At 39.4% G+C, this 16454-nt stretch overlaps 1 protein-coding gene across 2 annotated transcripts; it reads right to left on the bottom strand.

Annotated features, from left to right (window-relative positions):
• Positions 1-1034: 1034 nt before the first annotated feature.
• Positions 1035-16454, bottom strand: STX12 (syntaxin 12). Of its 2 annotated transcripts, XM_083369368.1 has the most exons (10): positions 15872-16454; positions 15547-15663; positions 10795-10864; positions 9660-9759; positions 8515-8652; positions 6803-6846; positions 5325-5430; positions 3856-3928; positions 3424-3506; positions 1035-2664 (listed from the first exon to the last, which is right to left on the bottom strand). In XM_083369368.1, the coding sequence occupies exons 2-10, from the start codon at positions 15653-15655 to the stop codon at positions 2572-2574; spliced, it is 816 nt and encodes a 271-aa protein (XP_083225494.1). In that variant the 5' UTR covers positions 15656-15663; positions 15872-16454; the 3' UTR covers positions 1035-2571. The 2 variants fall into 2 exon arrangements, with proteins under 2 accessions (XP_083225494.1, XP_083225493.1); XM_083369367.1 differs by lacking the exon at positions 15872-16454 and having other exon boundaries at positions 15547-15865.

The raw sequence follows: 16454 nt of genomic DNA, 5'->3' as shown, positions 1-16454 counted from the left end.
GGTGGGCCACCAGGGTTGTCAAGAGTTGCATTGATATTTAATTTGAAGTATTAAACTTGAAGTAGAACTTCAATTGTGCAAGGAAAAAACCCACAGTATCTCTACAAATGGATTTTTCATCTTTTTATAAATACAAATTTGTATCTCAAAACCATTCTAGCATTCAGTAGTGCTGGTTTTTTTTATCCTGCTTCTTGCTCCCAACAGTCAGAATTTATATATAGGTAGTCCCTGATGTATGTCCACAACTGAGTCCAAAATTTATTGCTAAGTGAGACAATTGTTAAGTGAGTTTTGCCCCATTTTATGATCTCTCTTGACACAGTTGCTAAGTAAATCACTGCAGTTGTTAAGCTAGTAACTCTTGTTAAGTGATTTTGCTTGTCAAAAGGTCACACAAGGTGATCACATGACCCGGAACACTGCAGTCAACATAAATATGAACCAGTTGCCAAGCATCTGAATTTTGATTATGTGACCATGGAGATGCAACAGTCATAGGTATGAAAAATGGTTATAAGTCATTTTTCCAGTGCTATTAAAACTTCAGTCACTAAATGAATAGTTGTAAGTTGAGGACTACCTATATTTTAGATATTACTCCCATAGAGGGCTATCTCAGCAGGTAAAATTATCATCTGAAATAAAAATTGAGTTGAATTTGGTAACAAATAGGGTAAGAGACCTCACTATTACTCCAGACATAATCTTCATTCACAATGACTTCTACAGGGAGAGTCTGTAGCAGCAAACCCACAAAAGTTGTGCATTATAAAACCTTATTAGGACATAAGCTTTCATGAATTGAACATGCTGTTCAGAGGCATGAAACCTAAATCTTCAATAAGTAACACATGAAGCACCATTTGGAATGGACTATAAAGAACAAAAGCCATGCTATAATAATTTTTCCTAACAATGCCATCTTGGCCTTCGAACGGAAGCCAAATATTTTCTCAACAATTTAAAACCAATTTAAACTTTTCAAGAAATTTCTGCTAAAAAAGAGATGTCAAATATCTAAAAATGTTTATTGATACTTAAATGGATGGAATGATAGTGCAAAGAAAGATGTGCAACTGAGGGCATCATTCTTCACGCAACTTCACAGTTTAGTCATTTAAATATGTAAAATGTGTGAAGTAATAAATAAGATGTCAGGAGAAAAACATTACTTGTATACAGAATGTAACCAAGTCAACATTTTAGGCTTTCCACGCCCATTTTCCTTTAACCAAATGAGTCACTCAGAAATTTCACATAAAATACAAGTTCTGAGCAAATTAAAACGCCCAAATCAGACATAAAGTGGAACCTGTGGGTTTCCATAAAGACAGAATAGTGAATCTTAGACTGGCATGCTTCTAATCCTCCTTTGATACAAAAGGTTTAAAGCTTCCTTTTACTGTTAAGAACACTTCCTGAACTGTCCCAATATGGAAAATGGTTTTTTTCCAACCCAGGCAGGGTACCAGCAGATCAGGATTAAACTACACATTTAAATATAAGAGGAAATTAGAAGTCATTCTTCTCACTATATGCAAAGGAGGACAGAAGTCACGCCAACCTCAAGTATGCTGCAATCTTCTTTCATTAAATTTTGTTTTTCTAGTACATTTTGCTGCTATATGTGCAGACTGTCTGGGAAGGAAATTGGTACTCCCAACTAGAAACCTTGGACAGACATATTTACCAAAATCCTAAAAGAAAAGATGCATAACCTTCTATTATCTTTCCATTTCAGACTCTCTGGAAACTTTTTACTGCTATAATATTTAATGCACATGCTAGTGGTACAAAGTTGGGAAGAGACAGTAGGATGGGCCATTTCCAATGACACCTTCATTAAAAAGACCTCTGGACATATTATTAAGCAATTGATAGTCACCACAGAAATGAAGTAGAGAGAAACAGGGCTTTAAATAGAAATACCTTCAGACTAATCATTACCAAATGAGTTTCTGAAGAGAACTGGCTTCAATATGCCTCATATTAGCTATGCTATGTTTGGGAAAATTGAGATGTTCTCTCTTCCCAAGTTGAAAAACTCTTCTTTGTCTGCTACAGAAGGTCCTTTTTTGCCTTCAACCCACTGGGCTACACTCAAAGCAGCCTAAAGACATGTACAACAGAAATCAGGAACTGCTGTTTCAAACCACTTTGGCAGTTTCCTGAAGGGTGATGCACATTGCTTGGGATTTTGTACTTAGGAGTTATTCCTATATGAGTCACTTATCAAAGCAGTACACATTAAAAAAAGAGTTAGATCTGTAGTGCTTACGGCGATTAACAAGCTACTCTAGATGACTGGTCACATCCTTCAATACTTGGGACAGGAATATTTGGGAAAACAAAACGAAGCCCTCCACAAGTTTAGTTACATAAAATAAATTAACATGTACTGTCTTCATGGTTCACTAAATCCAAGAGCTAGTTATCTTCATGTTAGTTTTTATATTATAATTACTAATGGAAAATCAGTTTGTGTTCCATCTCACCTCGATCCCCTCATTTCTTAGGCTTGTCTCATGGCAGAAATATTAATTGCGTATCTAGTTCCACAGAGATGCTTCAATTTTGTACTTGCAAAATGATTATTACCAAGATTAAACAAGCTAAAGCCAGGCCAGAAATTAGGATGCAGATCTTCTTGCGTGATTTCTTCTGTTTAAAAACAAAAACAAAAACAACAATAGGGTATACTGTAAAGAGATATACAAGAGAAGCAAAATTCAGCTCCCATTTTAGGATTAGAATTACAGTGAAAATCATCCAACGTAATTTAAAAACTTGAGTAATTGGACAGTGGAATGCATTGGATAAAGCACTGGTTTTTTAAACTTCACTTTTTAAAAACTTCAAATAAAACAAGTTTTGAACAGCGGTTGATTTGAAACTGTTATTCAGAAAAGAAGCATTTTATTCTGTGCAATGTTTGGGTATCTTATCAGCACTGGGCACTGATGATGTTACCTCGTTTGGGTAATGAAACATCTGCAAGAAAACCACCAAGCTCAGAGAGCAACAAGGACCCCTCATTTCAACCCTGAGCTACAAATATTCTCCTCTATTTTTAAAATATCTTGGAGGGTGGGAAGCAACAATTAGATCTCCCAAGACTAATGCATGTGGTTAAGGCTAAACACACAGTTGGGAAAGGATCAGAGCTGAGTCAACAGAGGGGTAGAATGCAGAAGATTAGCTGCTTTTATGCCTTTCATGCCTCTCAATCTGCCCTAAGTCATGAACAGTTAAAGGGACTGAATGGAAAGCTATATGTTTCTCATCATTTTGGATTGGAAAACATTCAAAATCAAAATTGAGACAGAGAAAGAAAGAGCATCTCTGAAAGATGGACAGAAATCCCAACTATGCTGTCCCCGCTTGTAATTTTGAAAGACTTTGGGGCTGTACAAAGGTTACCTTATAATAAGCAGCTCTCTGCAACTGATCGTTGGCATTTTCCACATGGACTTCTGCATTTTCTACATTTGCTTCTATGCTATCTATAGAGAAAAAGAACATCCACATTTTTTAAAAAAAATTCCACAACCATCACCACTATATGATGCATTCTTTCTATAGTTAAACCTGTTTAAATATATGCTGTATTAAGTTATTTCAGCATGAAATTAGCAGTGTGGCATACCCTTTAGCTGTATTAATCTGCTGATCAATATTTGTTAGTCTAGTTCCCAAGCCTAGAGATAAGACCTGGAGATCCAGTCGAGTCTAATCCTTTAATGTGCTTATACAAAACAGTCAGAATCTTGCCAAACTAAAGCTATACCTTTTTAAGCTACTAGATAAATCTATTATAGAGTTTGCAGCCAAGTAAATACCCTATTAACTTACCAATCATGTCTCCCTGATCATGGATCATCATAGCCAAATCTTTAAAAATCTGATTCACATCCAAGATATCTGCCTGAAAGGGAGATATGTAAGAAATTACTGCATTTTGTGTTTATATTTTATATTATTATTCTAATTATTATTCCAATTATTAAGCCAAATAATTATTCCTGTTGCATTAATTTTTTTTCTAAATAACAGTCTAGTATGACTTAAGTCTGAAGTCTCATTGTCCATACTACACCTACAGAAAGAGGCTTTTTGGAGCAGCTATTTGTTGCCCTGTATTGCCACTGTTGCTGAATCTCTGGATTCACCCTCCCCATTTATTGTTTAAAATGAAATTTCATTTACAGTTGTGTATCACAAGCACTATGTCATCTTCCAGTCTTAGAAGAATACTCGGGTTTATGTGTCTGGTTCACCTACTCCAATCTCTTCCCTTTCTACTACATCCTCCTCCTGTTTAATAACTGACTGTAGAAGTGCAATCCACATTTTGCAAAATCCTACACTTTGTCTGTTTATCTTTTAAGAAGACACGCCAAAATATCAATGTGCTGCACTTCGCAGCATTCTTCTAATTTCCCAAATAACAATTAGAAACTTTATGAATGGTATAAAGATTCATATCAATTTATCAAATACTATCAATGTTGCACGTTTTGCTCTTATTTTGAACTCTTACTAATTTGAGATTGCCTGGAAAGAAGTCATGTTCGTATCCCAGGTCCCCAGTGAAACATCCATGTATTCACAGATAATGTGCCTCGTGCCTATCAAGTTCCTTGAACCACCTGATTTTAAATTTTTAAAAAAATACATGAAAAACTGACATGCTGCAGGCATCTTCTCAATTTCCATGAATGCCTTTAGCCCTCTAAGTTTTCTAATAAAAACAAAGTGATGCATGTCTCTAATCTAGAACAGAGGTCCCCAACCTTTGGGCACCAGGGACTGGTTCCGTGGAGAGAGGTTTTTCCGCGGACTGGAGGGTGCGTAGTTTTGAGTGCTGCCTGCATTCTGCGGATGGGGTTTTTCTTGTTTGTGTGGACCAGTTGCTGGCATGCCGCAGCTCGGTACTGGCCCATGGACCAAGGGTTGGGAACCCCTAATCTAGAGTTTTAGTTTGAATTGTGTTCATCTGCCTAGAAGAGACCTTAGGCTACAGAACTGAAGATGGCAGTTTGTATTACGGTAAATAGAGGCTTTCCATCTAGACATGTTTTGCATGGCAACCATTTTACAAATGGACAAGGCTGTCCATCCCAATCATTCTCCAAGGTGTTCTCAAAATTCCAACAGTGGTTATCAAACCAAAAAGGCTTGTTGTACAGTATTAGATAAACATCCTAGGATGTAAACAAAGAGCATAGAGGTGGTTTTTGACAGAGAGAGGCCTTTGACCTTTTAAATGTTTTTTTTTAAAAAAAACCCACTGTATCTAGCTAAATCTATCAGCTACTTACCTCCAATTGCCTAATGGCAGTTTCCCTCTCCTTGATTAATTCAAGATCTTGTTCTGTTATAGCTACATCTTCTTCTTGAGCCTGCATCTGATCCCATTCTTCATTGCTGAAGGGAAAAAAATGGACAATCCACTTTTCTTATATCCCCAGGAGATAAGGAAAAGGTTAATCAAATACTTTTTGGATTTACTGATTCACATTCCTTAGCTGTGGAAAGTACTCAGTGGTCTTCATTCGACACCAAAGGAACTGAGAATGCAGTATCTTTTAAAATATAAACTGGGGAGAAAGTTATAAATGATTATCTGTGTATCGAAACATTTTCACACGAGGCAAGCTAAAGTTACACATTTTAAGACAAACTCCTGGCAACTGGCATTCCTTTTTTTCTATCCCCAAGCTCAAATGGATCACAATTCTTCAAATAATCGTTTCCAAAAACCTGGGCTGGAAGTCACACCACATCAGATTTTTGAAAGTTGAATTCCAAACGTTTTGGAGAATTCAGGAAAGAGCTGATGTATTAACCCAATGCATGGTGCAATTTAAATAATCTTGTTTATATTTCAAGACCAACCAAGCACAGTGTTCTTTAGATATTTCAGCTTCCGACTGATTATTTAATTCTGAATCAGGATTTTAGTGGATTTAAGTGTTAACATGGATCGGTGTATGTTGTATATTTAAAAAGGGAATGAAGGGATAGAAGTTGTTCAGGAATTTTATAGTGAACTTACATTTAGTGAATTTACATTTAAATTCAAGGTTTGGGGAGAGCTGTATGTTTCCCAAAACAATGTTACCGCTTTTTCTTTGACAGGCATACCCATATTTTGTTTTTGTTACCCTTGAAATGTGAAAGATCATTTTTATGAACAATAGCTTCAATATCTGAAAACTGTCATCTGGATACATATACTTTAATTTTGCAGACATGCGAGTGCCATGCTAAAAACCTGGTCAATATTTATACTCAATATGACAAACTAGATTCAGACACTTGGCTGTTTTATTGGCATTCTCCCCACTTTCCAATTCCTTTTTTTGCTTCCTGGTTTACTACAAGAAGTTTACTCAATTAGAATGCCAGAAATATTTGACCACAAACTATAATTTACTTCTACACCTGAACCAGAGACTATGATTCAATCTGGATTTCTGACTCTGGTTTGGATGATGGTAGGAAAGGTTATTTGGCTGTTCCACAGCTATACTGTCTGCTAATCAGGATTTCAATAAGAAAACTGGGAGTGCACAAGAAAAAGAGTACAAAGCCTGAGGAACATCCTGATAGCTAAACAATTATTTGGCTCCGATATCTGAATTCAGCCACTATTTCTGAATAAAAGTTGTTGTGGGTCATATGAACAACTTGTGATGCAGGCACATCAGATTTATTTTCTAACTGAATGTGCATTAGGAAGGTTTCTGCAAATGAAGAAGCAAGGTGATAGATATCAGAAAGCAGTAAGCATTACCTGTCAAATGAGACCAACTGCTCTTCTCTGCGTCTCTCATCTCCCTGGAAAGAAACAATTCTAGATCAGCCAAAAATTTACTCTTGGAGGATATGGTGCAGCAATTTCTGGCCTAATTAACAACAGGTTTTTGTTTTTTTTACAAGTCATGGACTTCACAGACATATCCAAGACAAAACTAGTTTTTTCATTTAAAAGAGTACTAATTAAGCAACATAGACTGTTAATAAAATTGAACAACTGAAATAGAATTGAACTAAACAGGAAGGGACAAATATCTTACCAAGTCATTATGTCTGCAACCGAATGCTGGTGATGACCTATAAAGCCCTACATGGCATGGGTCCGGATTATCTTAGGGAGCACCTGTTGCCAGCATCAACTTCCCATCGTCCTGTGCGCTCCCATAGAGAGGGCCTCCTTAGGGTGCTGCCGGTTAGGGAGTGCTGGCAGGTGATCCCCAGAGGGAGGGCATTTTCTGTGGGCGCGCCTGCCCTTTGGAATGATTTACCTGTGGAACTCCGGACCGCCCCTGATCTGCGTTCATTTCGCCGGGACCTGAAAACCTGGCTTTTCGATCTATCAGGCCTGGACTGAAGGGGTTTTAGCTTTTTAATATTGTTTTAATTGTTGGGCTTTAATTAATTTAATTCATTTTAATTTTATATTATCTTTTTATATTGTCTTTTATATGCTGCCCTGTAAACCGCCCTGAGTCCTTCGGGAATAGGGCGGTATAGAAAACTAATTAAATACATAATAAATAATTAAATAAATAAATAAATAAATAATGATAATTATTCCTGTGCCCCTTTGAATCAATCTACCTAATTTAGTCTGCTGGGTGCCAGAAGAGGGGGGAAAAGGAATTATGCAATTCAAGGTCACTGCTCAGACTTGTATTTTTTTCTATTCATCAATATGTTCATCAGTTGGACATCATTGGTCCCTCGCCTCAAGTAACAACTGAACTCTTATTTTCCCCATCCAAATTACAGAAGATTGGTATAGTGTTGTATAACAGCTTTGCTATGAGAAGACTGAAAGATAGCTACTGTCCTATGTATGGACCTTCTAGGAGGGGAACGCAGCTGTTGTATATCCTTAGCCAAAGATTGGAACTCTCATCTGGGAAGGTCGTCCACTTCCAAGAAGTGTCCAGCTTCAGGAGGGATACACATGGACAGTGAGGGAGGAATTCACTTAGCCAGATCAGCTGAAGTAACTGTGGCAATGAATGGGATGACAGATATCGCATCCACATTGCCTTCACATCCTAGCTACTGTCCTGACAGAGAAAGTGTAAAGCAGGGGTCTTCAAACTTGGCCCTTTTATGACTTGTGGACTTCAACTCCCATAATTCCTCAGCCAGGCATGCCTGGCTGAGGAATTCTGGGAGCTGAAGTCCACAAGTCATAAAAGGGCCAAGTTTGAAGACCCTGGGTGTAAAGCAACCTCCTTCCCTTATTTTTCCCCCAAGTGGGTAACGGAACATATATAAAGCCCAGATGTTTTTCAGAACTTTCCTTGTTAAGAAGCAGAACCATCTATAGTATGACTTTAGAATAAACAGGGTGGAGGGTGTGAAGCTAAAAGAAAGGAACGTAAGAATCTTCAGCTTAATAAGACATCTTGCCATCTTCCAAACATTTGGAGAGGAAAAAAAACCCCTAAATGATTCCTTTGTGGACTATTTGGTTTAACAACTTACAGAGAAACGAGAGCCAGCTCTTGCCCTGGCAACGGTTTCTTTTTCTTTCTCCGAGACTCTTCTCTGCACCGCTTGGAAATTATTTAAGGCTGCAGAAAAGTCGTTCATTAAACGCTCCTTCTGAAGTTTCTGCTGGCGCTAGAAAAGAAGAAATTTATCCGTGGTTGTAAAAGCAAACTCACCAGCTTCAGAGAAATATTCATACTTTATTTCTAGCTCTTGCTGGATATTTTTGCAACTTTCAACATATATGACTTTTAAGGAAAGATGGGACAACCATTTGTCCAATGTGGTATAGAATCTACTGCTCCAGCAGGGGTTGGATAGAAGACCTTCAAAGACCCCCCCCCAACTCTGTTATTCTGACTGATCCAGACCACTTTTATCCACTGTTTTAATAAAAGGATATTAAGATTTCTTGTTCAGCCATGACTGGGAATTTGGAAACAGAGGAACAGAGAATCAGCATAAAGACGTACGGTGTGGGTCCAGGTTAACATCTATTCACAATGAAAGGTCAGGGAATAGCTGGTTCATTCCCTTTCAGCCCAACCTCTTACTCCCAAGAGAGTTGCTGGGGGTAAAATATTCATATTCTGGGGATAATGTTGCTTTGAGCAACATTAATTGCAACAATAGGAGAAGCAGAGGTCCAACACTTCCACCAAACAAGTGTGTGAAAGGGTAATTTACACCTATTTAATACACCAGCAGGCACTGAAAATTATATGCACGTACTATTAATCTCCATTATTACAGAAAATTGAATGAGAAATTATTCCTCAACTCCAAAACGCTACTTATACCTTCTTCACACTAAGAACTAGCATGTGCAAGATATGTCAGTCAGTCTATGAATGCCCTCTGCCCCCAGATCCATGCCACCAAGTAAAGGAAGCATTGCCATTCCAGGTGATTGACTATATAACATTAAGGCATGGTTCACACACCATCACGCTAATTTGTGATGTGTTACGCTTGACTGTGGCTTATTATGTTTTGCAAACTGTTGTCTGTAAACCATAGCTGATTGTGACATTGCAAACATCCAATTACATCATGATTAAAAAGCAGTAGTTTAATGTGGTCAGCAAACCTGTTCAATATTCTCCCAATACATGAATACCACAGATAAACCCACAAACCTGTTCTGAGGAAGATAAGGGCAATGGAAGAGAGCCTAACTCCTTTAGGTACTCATTAGTCTCTTTGGCAAGCCGGTTTGCTGTATGTTGCAACTGTTGTCTAGGAACAAAAACGCATTTCAGTTTCATTCTGGCAAGCCCGTGTTCTAGTTCCATTTCCCTTTAACTTTTGCCAGTCATAGTGCCATCTATTCGAATGGGGATTTGAACTGGATTATTTAATTATTGGCTCAAACTGTTCTCCTTGCCCAATTCCAGAGCCATCAAACTTTGCTTTTCATATTAAAAGAACTCACTTAGATACCCATCCTGCTTTCAAAACCCAGTCCATCAGATTCAGCAGTTTGGTTTTTGTTCAGAGTTGTTTCTTCCTTGAACATTTCCCCCCCCCCCCCACTTGACAATTTTATAAAGACTGGATTCACAGTGTCACCATTCAATCTGACGTAGGCAGCACTCCATAACAAAACAAACACACAGAACTGCTTGTTGTTATTCAGTGGTGGGGAAAAAAGTGCTTTGAATGTGAAAGTTATTTAAAGCTTATGTCCAAGCCTATTCTTAGAACTGCTGTAACTCCATTATGAACAGATGGAAGAGGAGTTTTTTGCTCATAAAGCAGCGATTTGATAGGCTATCCCATTTCATTTTCTTTACTCTCTAGTTTCTTGCTTTCTGGCATTTAATTATTAATTTTTTTAAATTCAGCTCTTGGAGAAAAAATGGAGTCTGATTTCCTTCCTTCTGGCTTCTTGTAACAAGGGGTTTTTGTTGACAGGAATTTTTTTTTTGGGTTAGCTTCTAGAACCTGGACATTTTAAAATCCACACAATACTATGACAAATCAGTTAGAACCATCAATAAATATCATGAATGCTATGATACAAAATTATCCACAGTTCCTGTTATAATCTGTGCATCTGTTCTTTTTCCTTACCTCGTTCATATTCAAGCTAAGCTACCCACAAATCACTTTTTTCCTTAACCCATTTGTGTTGGAAATTATTTACAGTATTAAATTATTCTATTCTGTGAATTTGTTAGACCTCAAAGTTAAGATATCCAAAATTAATCTGAGTACCTGATTAGCCCTCAGGCCCTGCACGCCTCAAAATGCTACTCAGATCATACTTACAAGTTTTCCTGCAGTGTGGTAGAATCCTGCTTGGTTCCCAACTGGTTCATCAAATTCTTTATTTGAGAAGCTGTAAAAAAAACAACCAACAACATATTTATTTATTTATTTATTTATTGATGGGATTTATATCCCGCCCTATCTCCTGAAGGACTCAGGGCGGCTCACAATACAACATATAATAAGTACATAAATCAAGATAAAATGAAAATTGAGAACATCAGTGCAATAAAAATTAGAGAATTTTAAAATGAATTAAAAATACTAAATATAAATTAATTGAAATGCCTGTCAGTCTAGGTCAGCTTGGTGGAACAGGTGTGTTTTGAGGCCGCGGCGAAAGGATTGGAGGTTTTGGGCTATCCGAAGCTCAGGGGGGAGCTGATTCCATAGGGTTGGTGCTCCCACAGAGAAGGCCCTCCCCCTGGGGGTCGCCAGCCGACATTGCCTAGCTGACGGTACCCTGAGGAGGCCTTCTCTGTGTGAGCGTACTGGACGATGGGAATTTGTTCCCGGCAGCAGATGGTCCTGCAAGTATCCCGGACCTAAGCCATGTAGGGCTTTAAAGGTAAGTACCAGCACCTTAAATCTCACCCGGAGGGCAACTGGTAGCCAATGCAGCTCACGCAGGAGGGGTGTAATATGGGAGTATCGGGAAGCTCCCATCACAACCCGTGCAGCTGCATTCTGCACCAGCTGAAGCCTCCGGGTGGTCTTCAAGGGCAGCCCCATGTAGAGAGCATTACAGTAATCAATACGGGAGGTAACGAGTGCGTGGGTGACTGTACGTAGGGCATCTCGGTCCAAAAAGGGGCGCAATTGGTATATAAGACGAATCTGGGCAAATGCCCCCCTAGCCACGGTTCCAATGTGATCTTCAAAACTGAGTCGTGAATCTAGGAGGACGCCCAGATTGCGTGCTTTATCAATGGGAGGTAACATCTCTCCTCCTATAGTCAGAGATGGAACCTCTTGGACTAAACGAGATGACGGTATGTACAGCCACTCAGTCTTGGCCGGGTTGAGTCGAAGCCTGTTTTCTCCCATCCAAATCTGTACCGCTTCCAGACAACGGGACATCACATCAAGGGCATCACTGGGTTGGTTCGGGGTGGAGATGAATAGCTGGGTATCATCAGCATATTGATGATATTTCACCCCGAAGCTACGGATGATCTCTCCCAGCGGCTTCATATAGATGTTGAACAGGAGGGGCGAGAGCACCGAACCCTGAGGCACTCCACAATTAAGAGGCCTAGGGCTTGACCTCTGCCCTCCTGCCAACACCGTCTGCGAACGGTCCGAGAGGTAGGAGGAGAACCAACGCAGAACGGTGCCTCCCACTCCCAGCCCCTCAAGACGACGCAGTAAGATACCATGGTCGATGGTATCAAAAGCCGCTGATAGATCTAATAGGACCAGGACAGAAGAATAACCTCTATCTCGGGCCCGCCAGAGATCATTCACCAGCGCGACCAATGCCGTCTCCGTGCTGTGCCCCGGTCTGAAACCCGATTGGTACGGATCTAGATATTCAGCTTCCTCCAGGTTCAAAGGGAGCTGTCGCGCCACCACACTCTCAACGACCTTCGCAAGGAAGCGAAGGTTGGAGACAGGACGGAAGTTGTTTAAAACAGCTGGGTCCAGTGCCGGTTTCTTGAGGAGGGGCCTTACCACCGCCTCTTTCAAGGCAGCAGGGAAGTACCCTTCACTCAGTGAGGCATTATCATATTATCATTTGGCATCATTTGAACAAGCTGGCCTGGCCCGATGGGGGGCGTCAAGGTTTTTAATGGGTTTTTATACTGCTACTGCTTTTATCTGGGCAATTGTTTAATTCTCTTTTAATTTTTGTATTTTCTATTTATATATGCCCTGTTCACCGCCCTGAGTCCTTCGGGAGAAGGGCGGTATATAAATTTAATAAAATAAATAAATAAATAAATGTACAGGTAGTCTTCAACTTACAACCAAAATTTCTGTGGTTAGGTGACACATTTGTTAAGTGAGTTTTGCCCCATTATTTGACCTTTCTTGCCACAGTTGTTAAGTGAATCACTATAGTGGATACGTTAGTAACCTGGTTGTTAAGTGAATGTGGCTTCCCCATTGACTTTGCTTGTCAGAAGGTCGCATAAGGGGATCATGTGACCTCCGGGACACTGCAACTGTCATAAGTACGAGTCAGTTGCCAAGCGTCTGAATTTTGATCACGTGACCAGAGGGACGCTGCAACAGCCGTAACTGAAAATTGTTACAAGTTCCTTTATTCAGTGCCGTTCTATCTTCGGTCACTAAATGAACTCTTGTAAGCCGAAGACTACCTGTACGTTCCCCACTGAGTTATGAGAAGACGAGAGAGTATAAATGAATGGGTGCAACACAAACTCTATGAGTAATTCAAGTGTGTTATTAAACTCTACAGTCATAAATTGCAACAATGAAGAAAGTTTTTAACTGGACTGCCTTAAACCACAGACGGTCACTTCAAATTCTAGATTCTTATAATCCTACCTCTCCCCCTGCAAACACTTTGTCAATGACTATGAAGTCATCAGAAATCAAGCTAGCTAGACTAAAAAAATGAATAAACCAATTAGTCACAGTGATCTTAAAGAAATCTGGGAAGGATAGAGGGATTGGACAAATAAATGGAAATGGGTTCTAAATTAATAGTTACACATCCCTCAACTGCACTGGCTCTATCTATCTCTGCAGCTGTTCAAGTCCCAAAACAGGTATGCAGCTGTTTTATTCAGTCCCTGTTGAATAAGGGACCCATTCACAACAAATAAGAGAATGTAAACCTGGCTTAAAGTCAGAAATTAACAGTCCTCTTCTAAGAGTTGTAAGTAATATATAAATAATTGCAATGCTCACAACTTGTCTCAACAAAATTATAATGGGTAGATGGATTTAGCCCACAACAAGGCTTAAATACAGTCAGAAACTATCAAGATGCTAATCTGGCACCACTGAATCACATGCTCAGAGGAGGCTATAATTTTCCATTTATAAAATCAGAAATCAAAACAAAAAACAATCCACTAAAACTCCTTACAGTCAACAGAACAAGGATTGTTTAGAGTTCTTGTCCATTAAAGTGAAACTGAAAAGAATTTTTTGTGCCCGATTCATGCTATTCTGGATACATTTGTGGAACAGCAGTTCATATAGTTCATGCTACTCTGGGCACTTTACAAACAGCAATTCCAGCAACATCAACGTATTTGACCCTACGTTATTGGGAAAGGTGCTATCAAAATTCCTTCATCTATTTACAAATTATTGTTTAAATATATTGATGTGAGAAGAGGCTAAATAAAAAAAAATCCATCAAGGAAGTGCCAGTGAGATTGCTAGTCAGTTAGCATATGCACTTTATTACTAAAAAAAACCCCTTCACATTGAAAAGTGAAGTCTTGGGATTATTTTTTGGGCAGATATCTACAGGCATTCTGTAAGTACATTTTTAAAATATTGATTCCAATCCTAGTCAATAATCTCAGAAGATCTGCTGGAGATTATATCCCCACAAAAATGAAGACACTCTCTGATGAAGAAGCCAATGATGTGATTTATAAACTTAAAGTAAAAACAGTCCAGCTGCAGGCACATTGTAGCCTGGCTATGTTGCATTCACAGACTCAGTCCATTGATCTCTAAAGCTTGCACAAACAGGACAATTCAAGCCTATGTTGATTCCTCAGCAGGCTGCAGGCTGTGCCAGCAGGAGATCATCTCTCATTATTAAACGTGGGCGTGAATTGGGGAAAGTTATGGAGCTATTTCCTGAATGCTTTTTGTGGTCTCTGTTGCTAGCTACAAGCCCAAAATGGAATCACAAGGGGCTATTACTTAAGTTAGATTTGCCTGTATTGCTGACCACTCCTTGTAATGCTATACAAAGAGTCTGGATATCTTTGCACAGAAAAAGTTTGGTGTAGTATTGACTTTGTTGGCAAGAAAGTAGTCCCTTGGGCATGAAAGCCAGCTGGATGACTTTGTGCCAATCACTCTCTCAGTCCAACGTACCTTACAGGGGTTGTTGTGGGGAAAATAGGAGGTGAGAGCAGATATTTCATTCCCTAAAAACTAGATAACATCATCAGGACTGATAGGAAGTGAGATTTGTTCTTAATTTATATTCTAGTGGCTTGTCCTGTCAATGTTGATGGGAGTGGTCTTGGTGTAATTGTATATTTAGTGTGTTATTTTGTTTTCTGTTAAAAAAACTATGTGACGCTTAAATTTTTACATCACACTATATCATACTAAAACTATAGACAACTTTCTTAAATAACCTGATCTAGAGAACAATTAGTAGGCAAAAATGGGGATAGACATCATCATTATTATTGTTAATGAGGATAGTTTTCTGAAACGTTGCATGCAAATAGAGATGCCTAGACTCTTAAGTCTTTGGAACTGCTTGCTACTTTATTTTTGGTCCCAATTTGTAAGGTTTAGGATTTAACCTTTTAAATATATACACTTTCTTTAAACGTTAGGAGATCGCGTGGATTTTACAAATGAAAACACGGTACAAATGATTTAAAATAAAGAGGTTAGCAAGGTAAGAAAGGGGAGCATTTCTAAAGGATATATATATATATATATATATATATATATATATATATATATACATATACACACACACATACATACATATATATATATATATGCCGCGGGAGGGAGAATCCAGGAGATGGTAGGAGGATGTGGGTCAAAGAGATCAAAAGCATCACTCACTGCATTGTGCCAGGCGCTGTATATTGGTGCTGCAGGTCTGGATAATGGTGCTGAAATCTCGAGGCGGAAGCCCCCCAGGCCGGTAAGTCTCTAACTGTCCGTACGACATGGTTATCTCTAAAGCCCCGGGGAAGAGAAAAAAAAAACACCTAGAAACCACAAGAAAAAAAAACACCCCAACCGAGAAGGACAAAATATCCTATTTATCTGTCAAACCGAGACCCTGCCGACGCCTCCACAACTGCGCACGCGCATCAGGCAGGCCCGATCCTTCCCCCCCACACACACGCAGGCGCACAGTAGAAACCTAAACAGAACAGCCTACCTCCGCCTTCCCCCTCCTCACTCTAGGAAGCGGTAGCTGGTTGGATAAGCCGAGGGCAAGCAAGAGGGCTGTACGCATGCGCCCCCTAGCCGCGAACGCTCAGGATTGGTTCAACCGCCATTATCTGAAATCGAGACTCGGTGTCATGGCAACCGGAGGGTAGCTTGGTGGTGTTGCTGTTTAAAGGAGGCCGTTATGATGATTTTCCCCAGAGATAATGGCGTGGTATCTACTCACTCTGGACCTGAACTGGGCTCGGTCAGGTTGCAGCTGGAATGTTGGCGAGAATGTACACGTTGAATTAAATGGGACGGACTCTTCAGTAAAGCTGCCTTGGATTAAAGCGAAATAACCGATGTATCAATAACAATATTGCTGAGTTTCCAGGTATGGTTTCCAGGTACGTGATCCTAGGATTTTACATCGTGGATATTATTCTGCGACGGCTCACTAGACGCTAACGCCTGGAGGTCAGTGGCCTTTTTACAGGTACGTGGGGATTAAACACATCGTCAAAAATGTGGGGCAACCTTTAGATCAGGGGTCTTCAAACTTGGCCCTTTTTATGACTTGTGGACTTCAA

The sequence above is a fragment of the Vipera ursinii genome, assembly GCF_947247035.1.
Source record: "Vipera ursinii genome assembly, chromosome: 9".
Classification (NCBI taxonomy): domain Eukaryota; kingdom Metazoa; phylum Chordata; class Lepidosauria; order Squamata; family Viperidae; genus Vipera; species Vipera ursinii.
The sequence above is the reverse complement of the archived record's forward strand: the minus strand, read 5'-3'. Positions and strand labels throughout refer to the sequence as shown.

What these genes read in the sequence shown, in the direction of transcription:
- STX12 (XM_083369368.1), bottom strand. Translation starts at nt 15,655, where the DNA reads ATGTCGTACGGACAGTTAGAGACTTACCGGCCTGGGGGGCTTCCGCCT. An exon ending in ACCACACTGCAGGAAAACTT is followed by an intron (nt 9,760 to 10,794) that starts GTAAGTATGATC and finishes TTTTGTTCCTAG; the next exon opens with ACAACAGTTGCAACATACAG. An exon ending in CAGTTGGTCTCATTTGACAG is followed by an intron (nt 5,431 to 6,802) that starts GTAATGCTTACT and finishes TTTTCCCTTCAG; the next exon opens with CAATGAAGAATGGGATCAGA.